This window comes from Pelobates fuscus, chromosome 3 (genome assembly GCF_036172605.1).
Source record: "Pelobates fuscus isolate aPelFus1 chromosome 3, aPelFus1.pri, whole genome shotgun sequence".
Lineage (NCBI taxonomy): Eukaryota > Metazoa > Chordata > Amphibia > Anura > Pelobatidae > Pelobates > Pelobates fuscus.
In genome coordinates, this window is record NC_086319.1 from 248,767,169 (window position 1) to 248,790,091 (window position 22,923).

Genomic DNA, 22,923 nt, shown 5'->3' on the forward strand with positions numbered 1-22,923 from the left:
TGGTATTGAGCATGCTCCATGCTTTTGGTGTCCAAGCTCCAATCTTCTCTACTATAAATGTGTGAAATCATACATGAGTTCTAAATGCCATTCCCTATACATTTTCCATTTATGACCCCAATCACACAGCATTGGTTTCAGGTAACATGTCCACCAGCCACCGGTCATCGTTAATCTGTAAGCAATCTGTTTCATTGACAAACAGAGAGGCAGTGGGGGAGGAGGCCTTACCTATTAACTGAGAGTTTTCTTAGTAAAAGCTATAGTGTAAAAAAATATTTTTTATGGAAAAAAAGACAAATCATTTTCCAATACTTATTTGGTGGAGCGCTGCGATAAGGACCTTTATGAATGACACACACACACATATATATATATATATATATATATATATATATATATATACATACACATGGGCATACAGAAGCTGACATGATATTAGGGTGTCAGAATAATGTGCCATTCAAATTAAAATCATAATATGTTTTAATGACTTTTGCATTCTGTGACATAGGGAAATGCTGGATCCCCTGGAAAAAATGGTTTGGATGGAAAACCTGGTACTATAGGATCTCCTGGTGAAAAGGTTGAGCATTTTTAGTGTTTAAATACATTTTTTTTTTTTCAAATAACTGACTGTAAAATATGGCAATCTGGATTGCAATAGTAAACACTGGGCAGTATGGCAATATATGAAATTCTGCCTTACACAAATGGACGGAATTAAAGTAGAATATGTAAATGCTTAGTCCAGCCTGCCTTTATGCCTGAGGAATAAAGTTGTCTATGTGTTAGAAGAGATGGCGTATTATATATACTATCTACCCCATTATGTTTGATGAACATGTTTCAAGAACATTTGCTTTAAAAAAAAAAGTACATTATTTTTTCTTGCATTTGTAGGTGTTCTTGTTTTTTGAACTTGAAAAGTTTAGATGGATTACTGTACACAACATATTACATGCATTGTATGCAGATATTGTGACCCAGTGATTCTCTATACCCACACACACTCCGCAAATGGCTGCAAGCTACGTGCTGGGTGTGCCTCTTAATGCAGAGCCAAATTGCCCCATCTCACATTTAGGGCCATGTGCACTTTTGCACAAGTTTAGGCCAGTTTGTTAAATGTTGAGGTGGAATAACTAAATAAATAAAAGAATTGTTTAAATTAATTTCTTGTTTAAAAAAAATACATTTTAGATGGAAATTTTGTCTCGGTGCGCATCCTAATTTAAAGTGCTGTTTACCTTTGGCCACACATTAGATGAAATACGCTGAAGTAGAATTTTCATCTGTTTGCTTATTTTACAGTCATTGTTGTATGTGTTTGTTTATAATGTGAAGTAACAATGACATAACCACCAGTATATTGCATTATTTTGCATGCTATCAAATGTACAGTGTACGAGAGATACACAAGTATGTAGAAGGGGGCAAAAGGTTGGATATATAAGGCAATGGTAACTGTTAAAGGTGGGCCAATTGCAATACTCATAATTTCCAAATGTACTTAAACCTTATTATTCCCAGCTACAAACATGTGCTGTTATTACAAACAATAATCAAATAGTTTTATCATTTCCAAAGTAGTGTATGTCACCCCAATGTATGCAGTTTGCAATATATAACAATGCTGCCTTTATGAAAGTCGAGGTCATGGAAGATTTTCATAACATGTCAGCCACCAGTGCAGGAATGTGAAGAACATAAATGTTTATTCAATGTGGGGTTAATTTTGTTGTTTAGATATTTTCCTCTACTATTTTAGGGTGAGCCTGGCCAAAACGGAAAACCAGGGAATGTAAGTATCTCCTGCATCAGTCTGTACATGTGGTGCAATTTGTGAACGTGACAGAACATTTTTTGACTCTCATCTCCTGTTTAGCTTGCTTCGTAGAATAATAAATGGAATAATAATAGGAAATAGATTGTTAATATCTTCCATACGTCACCTGGATGTTGTTATCCATTAGAATACGCCGTTGGCGTGACACCATAAGTTATGCAGAACTATAGTGAAAGCAGGAACTAAACATTAATAATTAGTAAACCAAATCTACCTAGTTAAACCAACCTCAAGAGAAACAAGCCTCTCCAATCAAAGGATCATCACACATTGGTGGAAAACCACAGTGCTTTGGGACCTGCCCAGCTCAGACTCACACGTGTGATACTTTAGTAGATATTCCAGATAAAGAGCATGCATTTCAGAGAAAAGGCTGTGGCATGTGACTTGGGTCAAGGGTTAGACTCACTAACCCAATTCACATTTCTCCCATTTTACTCTTTGTATTCTTGAAAATAATATGTATAATTAAGTCTAGAATATTGTTCAATTTAATGTCCCTGGCAAAATTCTGTCATAACTCATCCTGGTGAAAGTAAGGGTAGTGTGCATTTCTTTATGTAGTGTTCTCGCTGAAAGGAACCCTAAAGAGCAATAAATGCATGTCAAATCCAACTCCCAGTTTCAGTTGCACTTTCTTTATTTCTTAACTAATGCTGCTTATAATGAGCATTATTTGACATTCTTTTGTAATTCTTCTGTAATTTTGAATCTTTCTTTCTCTGATGACTGATATGCAGGTTGTCTTCATAAAAGGAGAGAATAAAACATGTCTTCATAAAAGGCCTTTCCAGCAGTCAATACATATTTTGCTTTTCTGTTAGATGGGGTTGCCAGGTACTAGTGGGCAGAAGGGAGATGCTGGAGATGTTGGGTCAGTGGGACCACCTGGACTTCCAGGACCTCCAGGAACTTCAACAACTCTGGTACGGTAATTAAAACAAATGGAGCTTTATTTGCAGAGTGCATTTTGAAAATGATGACTATCTAGAGTCTTTCACCAACTTCTACTTGATAAGATAATTCTAGTTTCACAATATATGATGACAAAAGTCTATGTTAAAGCCATATTCTAAGCATCAAAACAAATTTATGTTAATGAAGCATTTTTAGACTATAGATCATACTCATGTTGTCTCATTGCTCATTCATCTGCCATTTAAGAGATAAATAATTTCTGTTTCTGTTTATGCAGCCCAGGCCACATCTTCCCTGGCCATGACTCACAAAAACAACATACAAAATTGTTACATTTTCAATCAGATGTGACAGCACAGTGTGTTGACTTTAGAGGTTTTTAATCTCCTGCTCTGTTAATTGAACTTTAATCACACACAGGAGGTTCCTACAGGCTCTAGCAGGCAATTAAAAGAGCAGAAGAAACAAAATTCTAAATGAAACAATCTGTGTATTAAAGAAAATTTAAAAATAGATTACATGCAAGTGAGGTGTGACTAGGGCTACATAAACAAAGTAGCAATGAGATAGCAGATTAATGATCTATACACCAAAACTGATTCATTAAACTAAATTTGTTTTGGTGCCTATAGCATCCCTTTACAATTTTTCTTTACCAGTTTACATTAAAATAATTACTATTTTGTACAGAAAGTCTATTGAGATTGTTAGTTTGAGATTGTTTGGGATTAAAGTATATCAACCTGTAGTTTTCAGTCTCATCCTGTTCATTATGCAGTTCCCTTGTGTGTGCCACGTTGCTATGGCACCTGTTGATTTGATTTGTTTCATATAACAAGTGATCGAGTGCTTCTAATTTGTGTTTATTTTTTAATAAGGGACAATCCATGGAAGAAGAAAAAATTGTATTAAATATAATTTTCTAGATATTAAAAGCATATAGTTCTCAATACAAATATATAATAGCTTGAGCTATTAAAAGAAATATGGAGGGGAAGATGGCTTAACTGACCATATGACAAACTACTTAGTGTATATCCTCCGTTTCCTCTTACATTGACTTTTCATAAATATTATGAAGAATCTCTTGGATAAAAGGGTAAATTACTTCATATCCACTAACACATATCCACCACTATGACTTAATTCACAGGAATACACAAACAGAAACTACTGTTAGTAGCAAGTGAGAAAAAACAGATGCCTAAGTAACCGGCCAATTATAATACATATTTTTCATTAATATCTTCAGTGAATAATCAAGGTAAAAAAAGTTAGTTCTTAAGCACATTTTGGAGCTTATGTGTAAAAATTGCCTAGATAATAGGCGAACTTTAAGAAACCCAGATTAGAGTGCCAGTGAATTTTAGGATTGACATTTTCTTTTATTATTCTATATGTTTAAACAAAAATGTTAAGTGAAAGAGATCACATTACTCTTCTAGATATGGACTTTCTTAAAAATACTGCTATCTATTTTTCTTCATACCGTATTTTGTAGCAGCTGCACTACTGCGAGACAAATAACATACACATGCTACCTATTAAGGAGTGTTACATACAATGTCAGACTGACCATGATTGTAATTCTAGATCAGTGGCTTACATACATGTTCAAACTGTTGAGAATTTAGAGTTGTCCTATTCTTTTTCAGTTGGGCAATAGATTTAATCTGGCACCCTAAAGTATATGACAACCATGACTTTTGTGTCCCCATTACTGAACATATATGGAAAATTGGAAAGAAGGAAGTGGTACATTTCATACTAAAAAATTCTGACAAAGGCAACATGTTGTATGTTCATTTCGGTGCAGTTTCATACTGACGGGCTAACACTCGCCTGGTCATGATAATTTTTTTTTTCCCTAAAAGATAACATTTGATGTAATATACATTGAGTGAGAACAGGCAAATGCTAATTAAATTATCTTATGGGTAAATGCAGTTCAGTATATTTCCACATTTTAAGTCATTTGTACCATTATAGAGAGGAGCTCTGCTTAGTCACATTTATGTGTTCAGTCTAGGCTCTAAAATACTGGCCATTAAAATTTTATCCTAATTCAGAAAAACAAAACTTGGCATTATAGCAATCTAAACTGCCCAGAATTCACCTAATACATTTATTCAAAAACAAAAGTAAGTTCATGTTTTAGACTAATAAATGAATGGCCTGAATTTCATGCGTATTTGCCCTTATCGGGAAATGAATTACGCCTAGTAATTACAATGCAGCAAGGACTAACAGCCATATGTATTAATACAGAGAACATTTTTAAAATGCCATCTCTAACCAGATGTAGAATAAGTCTATATAAAGATATTGATGAAGTAAAAATACTAACTGTAAAACTAATTTTGATACAGGAAATAATTAAATTCTACAAACTGGTTTTTGGAACCAATTTCACTACGTGAGCTTTTACTTTTTTCTTTTTACCCAAACTAATTGATTTACATTTTAATCTTTTTAAGGATGCAACTGTAAAGGAATTAGAAATGAAGGTAAGATATTGCACACCAAGAAAATTGTTTTCCTCTAAGGATTTACAGTATCTCACAAAAGTGAGTACCCTCACATTTTTGTAAATATTTTATTATATCTTTTCGTGTGACAACACTGAAGAAATGACACTCTGCTACAATGTATAGTAGTGAGTGTACAGCCTGTATAACAGTGTAAATTTGCTGTCCCCTCAAAATAACTCAACACTCAGCCATTAATATCTAAACTGTTGGCAACAAAAGTGATTACACCCCTAAGTGGAAATGTCCAAATTGGGCCCAATTAGCCATTTCCCCTCTCCAGTGTCATGTGACTCGTTAGTGTAACAAGGTCTCAGGTGTGAATGGGGAGCATATTTAACATTGTTAAATATGGTGTTATCGCTCTCACACTCTCTCATACTGGTCACTGGAAGTTCAACATGGCACCTCATGGCAAAGAACTCTCTGAGGATCTGAAAAAAAGAATTGTTGCTCTACATAAAGATGGCCTAGGCTATAAAAAGATTGCTAAGAACCTGGAACTGAGCTGCAGCACGGTGGGCAAGACCATACAGCGGTTTCACAGGACAGGTTCCACTCAGAACAGGCTTTGCCATGGTCGACCAAAGAAGTAGAGTGCACATACTCAGCGTCATATCCAGAGGTTGTCTTTGGCAAATAGACGTATGAGTGCTGCCAGCAGAGGTTGAAGGGGTGGGGGGTCAGCCTGTTAGTGATAACAACCCCCTTGATAAAGGCAACCAGGAGGTGCCGAAACGTTGGGGGGTTACTTTTTGTGTCCTGTTTCTGCCCTGTTAGGCTTGTGAAAACTTTTGGTAATTATCATTGATTTTTTTGATTTATTTTTTGTGCCTAATTTTGTCACTTTAATTATAATTGTTTGTTTTTGCCTGTGTCTGATATTGGCTTATTAACCCCTTATGACCGGAGGGCGTACTATTACGTCCTTTTAAAAGCGGCTCTAAACGCCGCAGGGCGTAATAGTACGCCCTCCGGTTTTTAGTAACTTACCCGGTCCCAGGGAGCCCCCCCGCGGCACATCTTCCTCCTCCGGTCCCTCCCGGTCATGTGAGAGTGAGGTCCTTGCTAGGACCTCACAATCACATGGCCGGGATAGCTGGCTTCTGTATTGCCAGCAGGGGGACCAACTGTAATGACAGTTGGTCCCCCTGCTGGCTGGAAATAAAATTTAAATAAGTCAAACAAGTGTAAAAAAAAAAATATATACTTAGCTCATATATATATATATATTATATATATATATGATCTAAGTATATATATACACATATACACACACACACATACACCGTCTAGGTGTATTTTAATATTAATATGTATATAATTATATATATATATTAATATCAAATTACACGTAGACTGATACTGATTAAATATATATATACTTATTGTTATATATATATTTATAAATAATATAAAAAAATAAATATGTAAATACGTAAAAAAATAAATAAAAAAAATAATTAAAAATAAAATATTAAAAAATATATAGATGTGTTTTATTTCGTTCTAACTGTATTGTGATATTAATATATATATATTTATATCAAAATACACGTAGAACAAAATAATATATATATCTATATACATAAATATATACGTATATATCACTATATATATACCTATATATAAATAAAAATATTTAAAAAAAATATATATATATATACGTATATATACGCATATGTGTATATATATACATATATTAATTCTACACATATATTTATGTAATAATTTTACATAATTAGGCATCCTAATTAATTACAATTAGCGGGACCTGCCTGACCACCCATGCCGAAAGTATAGGGAATTTAATTTGCTAGCACTATATTTAACCCTATAACTTTCCAAGACACCATAAAACCTGTACATGGGGGGTACTGTTTTACTCGGGAGACTTCGCTGAACACAAATATTAGTGTTTCAAAACAGTAAAATGTATTACAACCATGATATCGCCAGTAAAAGTGAAGTTTTTTGCATTTTTCACGCACAAACAGCACTTACACGGACGATATTATTGCTGCAATACTTTTTACTGTTTTGAAACACAAATATTTGTGTTCAGCGAAGTCTCTCGAGTACAACAGTACCCCTCATGTACAGGTTTTATGGTGTTTTCAAAAATTACAGCGTCAAATATAAGGCTTGTGTTTAATTTTTTTCACATTAAAATTCGCCAGATTGCTTACGTTGCCTTTATGACCCTATGGTAGTCCAAGAATGAAAATTACCCCTATGATGGCATACCATTTGCAATAGTAGACAACCAAAGGTATTGCAAATGGGGTATGTCCAGTCTTTTTTAGTAGCCACTTAGTCACAAACACTGGCCAAAATTGGCGTTTTTTGCATTTTTCACACACAAACAAATACTAACGCTAACTTTGGCCAGTGTTTGTGACCAAATGGCTACTAAAAAATACTGGACATCCCTTATTTGCAATACCTTGGGTCGTCTACTATTGCAAATGGCATGCCATTATGGGTGTAAATTTATTTCCTGGGCTACTATACAGTCTCAAAGGCAACGTAACCAATCTGGCGAATTTCAATTTCAAATGTAACACGCTATATTTGACCCTGTAACTTCCCAAAACACCATAAAACCTGTACATAGGGGGTACTGTTTTACACGTAAGACTTTGCTGAATACAAATATGTGTATTTTATTGCAGTAAAAGCAAACAGTATTATGACATTGACAGTTAAAATGTCATGTAGAACGAAAAAAATAAAAAAAATCTTATTTTCTCCCATTTTTTCATATTAAATTATGTTTCATAGCTAAATATTTGATATTAAATGAAAGCCCTGTTTCCCCTGAATAAAATGATATATAATAAGGGGGGTGCATTTAAAATGAAAGAGGTGAATTACGGTTGGACAGACATATAGCGCAAATGCCAGGTTTTGTTTACGTTTTGTTTCGTTCACAACTTGTACATTTGGCTGCGGTGTTAAGGGGTTAAACCAGGTTAAGTGACTATTGTGGCTTTTTTTGGTGTGCATTCTCTTTCTTGTTAGAGTGATAACAACCCCAAACACACCTCCAAGACAACCACTGCCTTGCTAAAGAAGCGGAAGGTAAATGTGATGGACTTGCCAAGCACTTCTCCAGACCTAAAACCTATTGAACATCTGTGAGGCATCCTCAAACAGAAGGTGGGGGATCTCAAGGTCTCTAACATCCACCAGCTCTGTGATGTCATCATGGAGGAGTGGAGGAGGACTCCAGTGGCAACCTGTGAAGCTCTGGTGAACTCCATGTCCATGAGGGTTAAGGCAGTGCTGGAAAATAATGGTGGCCACACAATATATTGACACTTTGGGTCCAATTTGGACATTTCCACTTAGGGGTATACTCACTTTTGTTGCCAACGGTTTAGACATTAATGACTGTGTTATTTTGAAGGGACAACAAATTTACCCTGTTATACAGGCTGTATACTTACTACTTTACATTGTAACAGGGTGTAATTTATTCAGTGTTGTCACATTAAAAGATATAAAAAAATATTTACAAAAATGTGAGGTATATATTGTATACTGTATGTAGGAAAAATGCTTTTCAAAGTTTTGGAAACTGTAGGTATAACTAAAGCCTATAGGTAGTATAAACTAAAAACACATGTTCTTGAATGCACAAATAGAGCTAAAGCACTTTCAAGTATAAGAAAAATGAGCAGATATACTAAACTAACTAAAATATCCATAATTCTCAGTGAATGAACCTTAATCTCTGAATTTTTTTTAATTTTCAAACCGAATATATATGAAACATAGTTATAGAGTATAACATGTTGTGTGGCTGTGAAACACAGTACATTTTTGTAAAGAGACTTTTTTTTTTTTAGAAACAATGTGTTAATGCATATTTCATAGTCATCTTGACCTTTTCATTTAACAGGATATAGAAAGATTGTTTGAAGCTTATGGCATTAAGGTAAGTTAAATTATTGAGGCTTTGTATGACAAATTTGCCTATATTTAGGAGGGTTTTTATTAAAGTCTAAACATTTTTATATGGAACAATACTCAAAATATTGACCCGGTGTCCACAAACCCAAATATCTCAAATTGGAGAAAGACATATAGCAATAAAAATGTAATGAGAATCAGAGACACGTCTAAAAATGAAACAAATGGCAAACAAAAATCAGCTTTGTGTTTCTAGTACAAATGTGTATCAAAAATACTAAAAGTAGGGGGGCGGGACCTGACTGCCATGTCAACAAGACGTGCACTGCGTAAGCTCCGGACATTTACTTGACAAATCTAAGTTTTGGGGGCTATTACCGACCCCATAGCACTTCAAATCAACAATCGTGTTTCTCTAGCCTGGATCTGTCCTATTATAAAGGGAAACGTACCCCAAGTGGACACGCTCTATGCAATGGCTATTTTGTTGCCTGGTGCACACTGAGTAGGGGAGAGGCGACCGATCTCCCTTCCAACGCTGCCAGAGCTGAACAAAGTACGGGTTGGTGAGTGATCCCGGTCTACACCCTATAGGCTCCTCTGTATCACTGTGGGCATGCAGCACCAAAGAGAAGCTGAAACCAAGCAGATACAATGGTTAGTGCAACATGCTCCACTGACCCCTGCTATGGAGAGTTGGGAGTGCTGTGCATGCTGAACAAGATATTTAAATCCTTCTGGGAGAAACTGGCTAAAAGTAAAACTTGCTACACAGCGTACCCACACACCTCAAAGTTCACTGCCTGAGACAGAGTGGAATGTCTGGACGGAATCAAACCACTCGGACCAAAGATGGCGGAGCAGCTCGAACCTTGCCGGTGCAGTGAAGACCAGGCATGTCATTACCCCAGGCCGGTGATGCCATGAATCAATTAGAGGACAACTGCGCATACTTCTGTTTTAATGTTTATGCCTAAACTTTGTGGTTCAATTTTATGTTGCTAATGGGATTGATCTCTCTTCTTCTTAAACTTTATGCCAGAGATTACTAAAAGTTGGTACAGTGCTTTATGCCATGACATGTCACAGTAGTTTCCATACTATTCCTGGAGATTTTGGGTGGAACACTCTGCTGTATAACAGTTACTTGAACATTTATATCTATATTACAAAATGTGTGCTTTATAGCATGGTCTTTACTCCTTACAATGTATGTCTGATGTATTTTTTCTGCAATGTTATGCAAAATGTTGTCTTGTAATGTTGATGCACAACAAAAGAAAAATACTAAAAGTAGAGCAATCACCATTAAAAACAATGCAATATTCCCAACTACCCAATGGTTTCCTTGTCAAGTAAATCTATTTGTAACATTTATAAAACATCTCCCATATTATTTTAGAAAGGTCAAATGTTACAAGCCATGTCCAAGTTTGTTTAATATAGCGTATATGACAAATGTGCATACAAGCTTGGTCTGGAAAGTATCCAGCCATGTAATAGAAACATTTAATGAAGAAGATACAAGAAACATGGTACATAGGACAATGACGCCTCAATCCTCTTCGAAGTATGCACATTGAGACCTCATGCAGTTCTCTCAGCAGATCTTCCACTGTCCAAAACACTCTGCTAAATATTTTGTTGGAATCACCATCAGCTGTCTTGTCATATTTACCAGAATCTCGATGGTCTGAAATCTCTTCACTTTCAAAGGTGATTTTCGTTTTGGGAAAAGCCAAACGTCACAGAGCTGTAGGGGGGCTGAGTCACATAGGTGATTTTGTTTTTGCTCCACTCACTACATCATCCCCAAATGCCTTTTGAACGTTCAAACGTAACGAAAATGTGATGCAGACTCATTGCTCTACTTGCTCAGTCATTTTGAATGCACTGGCCACACAATACACATGCTCACTCAACGGCATCTAGCACCCCCACTGACTTTGTTCATTGTTCATGCATGCACATTTCCGTTCCCTCTCCTTGACTGCCAGGTTACATTGATTAACAATGGCTGGATACTTTCTGGACAGACCTTGTATGTTGTGCAAAAGATTCACTAGCCTGACAAACAATGACAAGTGATATATGGGTGTAATGTACCATAGGCAGACTTATCTCATTGTTTCTACACATGCCTGAAAAATACACTCCTTTACAAAATATTTTTTTATATATATATTTTAAACCACTAAAACTTTCAATACCAGATTTAACTCCCGATTACACAATTTTTGGTCTACTATCTGCTCAGACCTTCCTTTTTTGGGACACTTTACTGTTCTGTCCCACATGGCCAGAAATGGACTAACAATAACCAACTTTCCTTCATTTGTTGTAAGGAATGGTTAAACACTCACAAATCCTTAATAAAACAATTAAATCCTTCTTCACTATTTGAGGCCAATATATCTCCCTTGATGCCTAATTACAAAACCATAATTTAAAAAGTGCCTTTTTAATTCTGGTTTTGTAATTAGGCATCCAGGGAGATATATTGGCCCCAAATAGTGAAGAAGGATTTAATTGTTAAGGATTTGTGAGCTACAACATGGTATATGTATAAATTGCTACTAAGTAAACCTCATTAAAAATAACGAGCAATGCTATTTTTAAACAATATAGATTTTGGCAACATATCTGAAAATGAATGTGCTAATGTATCAAGTGTTATTTTTTATGTTTCTTATTATATTTCTATATATATATATAGTTCATTTTTTATATTACTGCATCTCTAACTAAAAAAAAAAAGAGAGAATAAAATGTTTGGAAAAAAGTGAAAACGAATGTTTTAGATCTCAACAGCTCAACAGTTGATGCTTAAAGGGACACTCCAACTTGCTGCAGTGGTTATGGTGCCAGAAGAGCCCTGGTGCTGCACAATGTATGAAGTCAAACCGTTTCTGAATGGTTTCTTACCTGGGGCCCACAAGTCGCTTCTCCCTGACTTCATTACCAATGCGAAAGAACCATAAATTCTTAAGCAAGAACTTCTATTAGATATCCACTAAGCCCAGCAAAGCCGAGAGCAATTAGCTGACGCTAATACATGGAAATTATTATATTTTTTTTTTAAAAGAGAGAAAAATATACATAGACATATTCCCAAACAAATCACACAATAGTGTGACCATGCAATTGATTATACATAAAAATTTGCATTGCAGATACACTCTAAGTACCCAAACAACTTTAGCTTAATTAAGTGTTTTTTTTGGTATATAGATTATGCCCCTGCAATCTCACTGCTCAGTTGTCGGCCATTCAGGAGTTAAATCATTTTGTTTTGTGCAGGCCTGGTCACACCTACCCTGCCTGTGACTTGTACAGTCCCCTACACAAGTTTAATTTAGAGATCAGAAGATTAAAACTCTTCAAATAAACTCACTGTGCTGTCAGATCTAACTGAAAATTAAACTATTTTTTTTTTCATGGAGGCTATGTGAGTCACAAACAGGGAGGTGTGGCTAGGGCTACATAAACATAACAAAATTAATTTAACTCCTAAATGGCAGACAATTGAGCAGTGAGATTCTAGATTTTTAAGAACCCCTTTGCACATTTACTTTTTGTATTTTATACACTTAAATATATAAATATTACACTACTCCTAAATGATAAAACGGTGATACATAAACAGTAAAAGTACATATATGACCAAACCTTGAACTACACAGTTCTAATCAGCAGATTCTAGCAAAACAAACTCCACCCTACAATATTCCACTGTAATTACACAAGTGTTTTAATTAAATTACAAATTTTGATGGGGGAACAAGTGCATGTTGTATGGGGGTAACCCTGCAGCCTTCTAAGATGAGAATTAAAGGATCACTTTAGTGTAAGGAAAACAAAGCGGTTTTCCTGACACTAGAGTGCCCTGAGGGTGCCGTGAGGGTGCCGTGCGCGCATTCAATGCGTCTATAGGAAAGCATTTCTCAATGATTTCCTATGAACGCTACGTGCGATGGAGGCATAATATGCCTCCAGCGTCGCAGATGTGGCTGTCCGGAAGACAGCCACTAGAGGCTGGCTTAACCCCAGATGTAAACATGTTTGCATCTGAAGGGTTAAAACCTGAGGGACCTGGCACCCAGACCACTTCATTGAGCTAAAGTGGTCTGGGTGGCTATAGTGTCCCTTTAAGAATTCCGGGGGCCTTGTGTTTTTTTGTACTACATATACCATTAAGTCTACATAATGATCTTGTAAAAGTACATTTCCTTATCCAATTTCTGCAGATTTGTTTTCATTTCTTTTACTACAGTTGTCTCTGCTGAAGGAATTGACTGAATATCTTATTCAAAATGGAGTAACAGATCTGCTCCAGCACCTTACAAGTTCTAAAAAGGATCGCACTGCAAAGAAGAAGCAAGGGTCGAAACATACAGACACTACGGTATGTTGGTGCCACTGGTAACAGAACTGTGTAAATGTATTAATAATCACAAATCTAAACAATGTGGTTTACTAGTTTGTTGTACCTATACTGTCATGCAGCTATGAAATGTATGCTTCTTTTAGATTTTATTCTATATCTCAATTTTAGAACTTTATTTAATTTTGCAAGAATACAAATCTTATTGTCACTGAACATCTCAGTAGACCAGTGGTTCTCAAACCAGCCCTCAAGACCCACCAACAGTCCAGGTTTTGTTAGTATCCCCATTGGAATAAAACAGGGAAATACATAAATCCTGGACTGTTGGTGGGCCATGAGGACTGGTTTAAGAACCACTGCATTAGACAAATACACTTTTCAGAGAGATTTCAGTACTGGTGGTGCTACCTGATAAATAAAAACTTGTTATCCTTTTTTCAAACCACCTCTTTTATGGGGGCGAAGCCTGACAGCCAAGCCGACCAGACGCGTGGAAAACAAGCTCCGGCACATTCAGCTATAAAATAGGGGTTCCACCCGGGCAACAAGCTTGTACACACCTCCTTGTACCCCTATTACCCGGGGGATAACCCACTGAGTCGAAAGACACCCCACTCAAACTACTCTGTGACCGGGAGCCTGAAACGCCGATCTAAGACCTACTAAGACAGAGCTCGGGGTAGACGGCCGCTCTCCTAGCACTAAAAGCTGCAGTTAGTCATCCATGATCCTCCCTCCACCCTTCTGGACTGGTGGGGGTAATCCAGGTCCCCGCTGGGCTGCCACACGGAGGCCGTCAAAGCATGGCAGCCCAGCTGACCCCAAGATGGCGGACACACCCACACCTGCACCTCGCGATGTAACGCATCAACCTGCTGACAAACCTGGCTACTTAAGCTGCTCATCGACTTCGCTGGATGTTATATTTGCCAGATTTTGGGCCAAGCTGAGGGCACACATGGCTACCCCCACCTCATCATCCGCAAAGCTGGCACAGCTGAACCAGCAGAGTGGGGAAGACCCCCTCCGGGCAATCGCTCACTCCTGTTTGCCCCAGAGAATGCCCGCTTGGACTAAGGGCCACCAAGGGCTTGCCCAAGAAACACCTTCCACACAAGCGGAGGCCCGCCGGCCTAAACTGGCGCCACGCCACCAGGACCTCATGCAACCCCATTCGGGAGAAGGCCCCAGACTCACAGAGCCCCCAATTCCGTGGCTCAGAGGTGTTGGCCCCTACAAAGATCCATGGCTGGAGGGAAGCCATCCCCCCAACATTGCCTAACCACCCTCATAACGGCTATGTTTCCTATTGAGAAAGACTCTCCTCCAAAGCCACCATGCGGTGTGGGCTGAATGCCCCTGAAGGACTAGTACACTGCCTGGCACTACAGACGGTGATGTATTTAGTATCTGTGCTGCCCTAGGCATGACGGAACTCGGGAACCCTCTAATTTAAATTTGCCCCACCCCTTCCTGTCAATGCCACACCTCTTCCTGTTAAATGACTAACACACACTTTGACAGACACACTTTCAGATACAATGACATACACACACTGATTTGATACACACAATCACTGACTCACTGACATACACACAATCACTGACACACACATTCACTGACAGACACTCACTCACAGGCACACACACAATCACTCAGACACACAGGCGCCCTCACAGACACAATCACTCAGAAAAAAACACATATTCACTGACAGACACACACACACTCTCACTCACTCACAGACAGCCACACAGTGACAGACATACACACACACAATCACTCACATAAACACTGACAGACATACACACACTGACAGCCAAACACACACAATCACTCAGACATACACACACTGACAGCCCCTTTCCCCTCCCCTCTCCTCTCCCCCCATCTCCCCAAACATTAACATTATCCATTACTTTTTCTATGTTAATTTAAATGCTGGGTGGATTTTATTTACCTAGGGTCCAGTAGTTCTGGCAGGCGTTCAGGCAGGCGTTCAGCTAACTAAAAATCCAGGCGGGCGGCGCTGGCGAGGGAGCACTGATTAGTGAACTCTCTGCTCAGCTCCCTCTCGCGCCGCAGAGTGATGCCGGGAGCTGGAATATGACGTCATTGGGAGCTGAGCGAGGGAGCTGAGCAGACAGCTCACAAATCAGTGCTCCCTCGCCAGAACCGCCCGCCTGCCTGGAATGTTAGCCACAGCCAGGCTAACAAGACATTTGACTTGGCATTGGGTGGGCGAATACGTCCTTGACTACAGAGTTACATTACTCCCTGCCCGCACCAGCTTCTCTACCGCAGCACCCAGTGGAACATACAAGTTGTTTAACATATAAGCCGTTTTGAGAATAATCAATAATTGTTTATCTAACTACGACATAACTACAAAATCAGAGGACCAAGCTTGTAATTCATATGTTTTCCCTCTTTGTCCCTCCTCTGATTATTTATCCTGCTTAAACTATTATAAAAATGTGCATGTCATACTTCTTACCCGAGTGGGCTACGTGATATTATGCCTGAGGAATGCCATTGGAGTACCTCAAGCCTGTTTGTACCGAGTTTATGCACTGCAAAAATATAAAATTAAAAAAATTCAATTAAAAAAAACTACCTTTTCTATATACAATTTTGTGTCAATGTGCCAATACTCAAAGAATGGGCACTGCATGGATGATCTATTTTAAGTGTCAGAATGTAGAAAATGACATTAAATTAAATTTTTTCTCTGCTTCTTTGAAGTAATATACAATGCACAGTGTCCAATTTTTGAATTTATAATAAATTGTTGTTGTGTTAAGGATTTTTGGAATCATAACCCAGTTGTAAACCCTGAGGTTCTGGATAGAGGGAGCCTCCGTGGTTTTACATTGCTGCAGTGACTCCAGGGATTATATATTTTGAACAGAATTTTATAGGGAAAATATTCTGAAATATGCATCAAGCACCCTGGTATCCATAGGGATGTTTTTTCCTGATTGTTTTACTTTAATCTGTTTGCCCCACAATTCCCGAAACAGCACCCACTCTTTGCTGTTGTGGCATATGAATTGTGTTGCCTCTACAGTGAGAACAATAACAACTACAGGGAGTGCAGAATTATTAGGCAAATGAGTATTTTGACCACATCATCCTCTTTATGCATGTTGTCTTACTCCAAGCTGTATAGGCTCGAAAGCCTACTACCAATTAAGCATATTAGGTGATGTGCATCTCTGTAATGAGAAGGGGTGTGGTCTAATGACATCAACACCCTATATCAGGTGTGCATAATTATTAGGCAACTTCCTTTCCTTTGGCAAAATGGGTCAAAAGAAGGACTTGACAGGCTCAGAAAAGTCAAAAATAGTGAGATATCTTGCAGAGGGATGCAGCACTCTTAAAATTGCAAAGCTTCTGAAGCGTGATCATCGAACAATCAAGCGTTTCATTTAAAATAGTCAACAGGGTCGCAAGAAGCGTGTGGAGAAACCAAGGCGCAAAATAACTGCCCATGAACTGAGAAAAGTCAAGCGTGCAGCTGCCAAGATGCCACTTGCCACCAGTTTGGCCATATTTCAGAGCTGCAACATCACTGGTGTGCCCAAAAGCACAAGGTGTGCAATACTCAGAGACATGGCCAAGGTAAGAAAGGCTGAAAGACTACCACCACTGAACAAGACACACAAGCTGAAACGTCAAGACTGGGCCAAGAAATATCACAAGACTGATTTTTCTAAGGTTTTATGGACTGATGAAATGAGAGTGAGTCTTGATGGGCCAGATGGATGGATTGGTAAAGGGCAGAGAGCTCCAGTCCGACTCAGACGCCAGCAAGGTGGAGGTGGAGTACTGGTTTGGGCTGGTATCATCAAAGATGAGCTTGTGGGGCCTTTTCGGGTTGAGGATGGAGTCAAGCTCAACTGCCAGTCCTACTGCCAGTTTCTGGAAGACACCTTCTTCAAGCAGTGGTACAGGAAGAAGTCTGCATCCTTCAAGAAAAACATGATTTTCATGCAGGACAATGCTCCATCACACGCGTCCAAGTACTCCACAGCGTGGCTGGCAAGAAAGGGTATAAAAGAAGAAAATCTAATGACATGGCCTCCTTGTTCATCTGATCTGAACCCCATTGAGAACCTGTGGTCCATCATCAAATGTGAGATTTACAAGGAGGGAAAACAGTACACCTCTCTGAACAGTGTCTGGGAGGCTGTGGTTGCTGCTGCACGCAATGTTGATGGTGAACAGATCAAAACACTGACAGAATCCATGGATGGCAGGCTTTTGAGTGTCCTTGCAAAGATTTGTTTTTGTTATGTTTTTGAATGTCAGAAATGTATATTTGTGAATGTTAAAATGTTATATTGGTTTCACTGGTAAAAATAAATAATTGAAATGGGTATATATTTGTTTTTTGTTAAGTTGCCTAATAATTATGCACAGTAATAGTCACCTGCACACACAGATATCCCCCTAAAATAGCTATAACTAAAAACAAACTAAAAACTACTTCCAAAAATATTCAGCTTTGATATTAATGAGTTTTTTGGGTTCATTGAGAACATGGTTGTTGTTCAATAATAAAATTAATCCTCAAAAATACAACTTGCCTAATAATTCTGCACTCCCTGTATGGCCTCAATTTAAGATTGTTGGATATGCATTTAAATTGATTTTTATATTTGTGTAAACTTTTAAAACAATGTAATATTATGAATAATATTATAATAATACTTTGATCTTTTTTTATATATTGTTAGATTTTTGTACATGTGATATATTTTTGTATATTTTAATATTTTGAAATGAAAAAAAAAAAACTATTTAAACGTTTATCCAGGTGTATAGGATCAGTTGTAAAGCCTATGAAACAATATTACATTGAAACCAATGTCATCAAATTTATTCTAATAGGGGGAAGGAGATTGCGGTAGATTTTATATACATATATGCATACAGGTATGCCATAGAAATTACACCAAACTTACATTTCACATTCAGTGCATTGTTTTCAGTCTGTTTTTTTAAATAGATAAATCCTACTGAAATTTGCAGTTTTCAATAAAAACAAAATATATATAAATAAATAGTTAACATTATGTGCTGTTGTCAATTAAAGAATGAATATCAAGGTATGTTGATGAAATATAAATCGTTAGCAAATGTTGCAGGTTTCTTTTGTTTGGCAAGAATATTCCTTCAAATCAATATATGTGTTTATAATAACACCCTTTTATTCAAAAACAAATATACTTTAAAGGGGCATTATAGTCACCAAAACAACTTTGGCTTAAAGAAGCAGTTTTTGTGTATGGATCGTTGCTCCTGCAGTCTCACTGCTCAATTATCTGTCATTTAGGGCAAATCACTTTGTCTATGGAGCCCTAGTCACACTTCCCAGCATGTGACTTACAAAGCCTTCCTAAACACTTCCTGTAAATAGTTATCTAATGCTTACATTTCCCTTAGTGCAAATTCTGCTTAAAGGGACACTATAGTTATCAGAACACTACATCTTAATGTAGTTGTTCTAGTGAGTGTAATCATTGCCTGCAGGCATTTTCATGCAAACACTACCTTTTCAGAGAAAAGGCAGTGTTTACATTGTCCCCCAGGGACACCTCTAGTGGTCACTCCTCAGATAGCCACTAGAGGTGCTTCATGGGGCAGTGCTGCACAGTAGACAGCACTGCCATTCAGCGTCTCCACACTCTGCATGGAGACAATGAATTGTCCTCATAGACATGCATTGATTCAATGCATCTCTATGAGTAGGTGCTTACTCACCAAAACAGTGTTTGGTCCCGCCCCTATACCACCTCCTTGCCAATTTTAGCCAATCCAATCCTTATGGGAAAGCATTTGATTGGCTAAAAATTCTAATGCTGTCACCAAGGTGGCGGATCAGGAGAGACCAGCACCCGCGGACCTGCGCAGCTCTGGAAATAAGGTACATTTGTATTACCTTTTAAGGGGAGGAAAGCCACCCTAATGGTGGATTTAACACTATAGAGTCAGGAATACATGTTTGTGTTGCTGACCCTATAGAGTCCATTTAATATAACATATCTTATCTCCTGCTCTGTTAATAGCTTGCTAGACCCTATAAGAGCCTATTGCATATACTTGAAGTTTAAATTACAGAGCAGGAAATAAAAACTTTTAAAGTAAATGACATCTGTTGCAAATAAAACCATTTTGTTTTGATGCAGGCTGTCTCAGTAGGGCTAGGGCTGCATGAACAGAAACAAAAGTGATTTAACTCCTAAATGGCAGAGGATTGAGCAGTGAGTCTGCAGGGGCATGATCTATACACCAAAACTGCTTCATTAAGCTAAAGTTGTTGCAGGTGACTATAGAGTCCCTTAAAAGTTTTGCTTATTAAAGATACATTCATTGTAATATCCTCTTTCTGTTCAGAGTTCATTGAAGCATGAAATTTCAAATGAAACAGACCGAGGGGAAGATGACGATGCTCTTCTTAGTGTGAATCTAGAAAGTACAGACACAGTGGTAATTGATCAGGCACAGCCCTCTACACAGGTAAGACATATAGAAAGAAGAAAACTATACTTGGTTTACATCAAGGATGCTTGCCAGCTTATAGCTATACGGATAGGTATTAGCTCAGTGGGCTAATGCATCAGCAGAATCTCTTCTAACTCTTGGGTCACAGGTTCAAATCCTGGCAGGGTTGACTCAGCCCTTCATCCTTCCGAGGTAGGTAAAATGAGTACCATTTAATTGGGTGATAGTAGCAACCCATGGATGTTGGGCTAAGGTAACATCCCCAGGATGTACTTGGAAACCAGAGTGATCTGAATGTACCTTTCCTGGTTAAATACTTTGTTATTATTAATATAATAGCTATCTTTTTTTGTACTCTGGAACTACAGAATCTACTGGGAAAGTATTCTCTTTCCCAGTAGATTCTAAAAGACATGCACACGTGTTTCAGGTAGGTCAAACTAATCAAATTCCTTTTTAGCTATACTCAAATGAATTGATCGATCTGGGATTTACCTGTTGATTCGTATTCAATTAACTTAATCAGTTTGGGTATGGATTAAAAAGAAGCTTTAGTATAGCTAGTATAGATCCTAGCAACAGAGTTTTTAAAGGGACACTCCTGGGTGGATTTTCCAACCATTTGAATGAATCATGATTGTAGAATGAATAAAAGTAATGATGGCCCAGGCACTCAAGTTCAATCCAGTGGGCAGATTTTTTTGGAGCAGAATCAAAATAACATTTCAGGCCCACACCAGGGCCTTTGTCAAGCTTGGATTGAACTTGAGTGCCTGTACCACCATTACTTTTTTGCAAACCTCAGGCCTGGTTTCACCGTGGGATCCAGGAGAGTGCGGTATTCATGTTGGTAATTGTGAAATGAATAAATACATAAATAATTAATACTAAGATTTGAAAAAAAAAAAAAAACCTGCATGATTTTGCAACAAATCTGATGACAAAAACTTCAGGTAGGAAATTATTTATATTTACTAAGCATGTGCATTATTCATTTCAAAGCTAGAAGTATATAAAGGTTATTAACCATGTTGAGTGAGTGAAAATGTACATGTTCTTCTACATAAATTGGGACCCCTGTATTAATTAACAACAAGGGATTTCCACAAGACTTTCTGTAAAGTTAATACATTCACATAGGAGGCATACACAAATCATGATCAAAACCCCCATGTTTTATGAAACCATAGGTGGCACTGGCATGCACCATGGATGTCAATTTGTCCATCAACCAGCTGTCCTTGCTTCCAACTAGGCTACAGCTAGTAATCTGCATGTTGCAAGTGTGATTTTATTCAATCATTTTTAATTGTGCCTTGAACAACTGTGCAATGCTACATTTATGCGAACATGGATCTGAGAAGTGTTTGGTGTTAAAACAGAATACAACATATCTTGCTGCTCGCTGATTAAAATTTTTCTTTTATTCCTTGTATAAAGACAAACACAGGCTTGTTATTATTTTACAGCTATTACAGATATGTTATACATCTACCAAAAGAATCACTTTGCAATCATTGTTCCTGCTATAGAAACTATCATTCAGAGTTTTTTCTACCAAAGTGCAAGGGATTGATATAGATATACAACTAGCAAGCCTTATAAAAACAATTAGGGTAACAGTGGACACGCTGGCAGTGTGTTCTTTGTAGATGGATCTGGCAGTTAGATATTAAAAGCAGTAAACAGCCATTAACTGCCGCCAATTAATCATAATGGAATTACATTTATGGCTGTTTACCTTTAACATTGCTTTTTTGTATATCAAATGTTTTTACAGTTTCCAAAACTTATACAGACTTTGAAAAGTTAGAAAGTGCAGTTTTTGCTGGCATAGAATTAGGTTTAGGTCTGGTGCAGGAGTTGTGGGATTAGAGATTGTTAAGGATTAGAGGGATCTAGGGTTAGGGTATACTTTTCTTCAGGATTTCACAAATTGTTAATTCCATGATTCTCAGCCTGGTAAACTGTATTTCTGCTCTGCGTTTCCCCCATTCTTCCCTTCTTCATACTGTTTAGCATGGCCAACATGCAGCATCTTTCTTATGTCCAGCCTCAGGCTCCAGTCCCTGGCTGTGCCTGTGTTGAGGGGGTGGGGCATGAAATGCATCATATACCTGCCTCCTGCGTGACTGTGAACTGGCTCTAGTTTTGCAGCTGGGCTGGGCTGAGCTGTGTGTCTGTATGTTTGTGTCTGTGTGCAAGTATGACTGAATGCATATATATGTCTGTAATATTATTTGTATGACTAAAATCTGTGAAAAGCTGGAAAATATAGAGATACAAATTTGTGAGAAAAGATCATTAGTTATTTTCCATTTATTTTCTTTTTGGAAGGGCAATAATATTTTTGCTATGGTTGGTAAGGAGGAGAGAAAAATTAAAACCGTGGAGAGATTCTAAAGGGAGGGATGAGGAGAAAAGCAAAAAGTGAGAGGATGAGGGTAACATTAAAAATGCATTTACACACTCACTTGCAGCTCATCCAAATGATACATCCCTAAACACAATACAATACAGAAATATACATCACACACTGGCACAACAAAGAAATAAATTGTACATTCACACACTGACCGTCGATAGAAACAGGGCTATATTAAGAGCGCATTGGGCCTGGTGCTGACAATTATGATGGACCTTATTATAGAATTGTATTGATAGAAAACACTAAAACTGTCATCCCTCCCAATCGTCATGTATCTGGTGGAGGTGGTACTGGAGGGAAACACTCGATTTTCTCTTTCAACTAAATCCATACCTCCTAACAGCAGTGTCCAGCAAAGTAAGGTTTCAGTGGGTGGGGTAAA

At 37.7% G+C, this 22,923-nt stretch overlaps 1 protein-coding gene across 1 annotated transcript in view; it reads left to right on the forward strand.

Moving 5' to 3' along the window:
- The window catches only part of LOC134601732 (collagen alpha-1(VII) chain-like), a 414,484-nt gene that overhangs the window by 188,668 nt on the left and 202,893 nt on the right, over window positions 1-22,923 (forward strand). Inside the window, exons 59-65 of the mRNA XM_063446237.1 lie at window positions 515-586; window positions 1,772-1,804; window positions 2,674-2,775; window positions 5,245-5,274; window positions 9,203-9,238; window positions 13,487-13,618; window positions 20,006-20,128. Coding sequence (XP_063302307.1) covers window positions 515-586; window positions 1,772-1,804; window positions 2,674-2,775; window positions 5,245-5,274; window positions 9,203-9,238; window positions 13,487-13,618; window positions 20,006-20,128 — 528 coding nt within the window. The remainder of the gene's footprint in view (window positions 1-514; window positions 587-1,771; window positions 1,805-2,673; window positions 2,776-5,244; window positions 5,275-9,202; window positions 9,239-13,486; window positions 13,619-20,005; window positions 20,129-22,923) is intronic.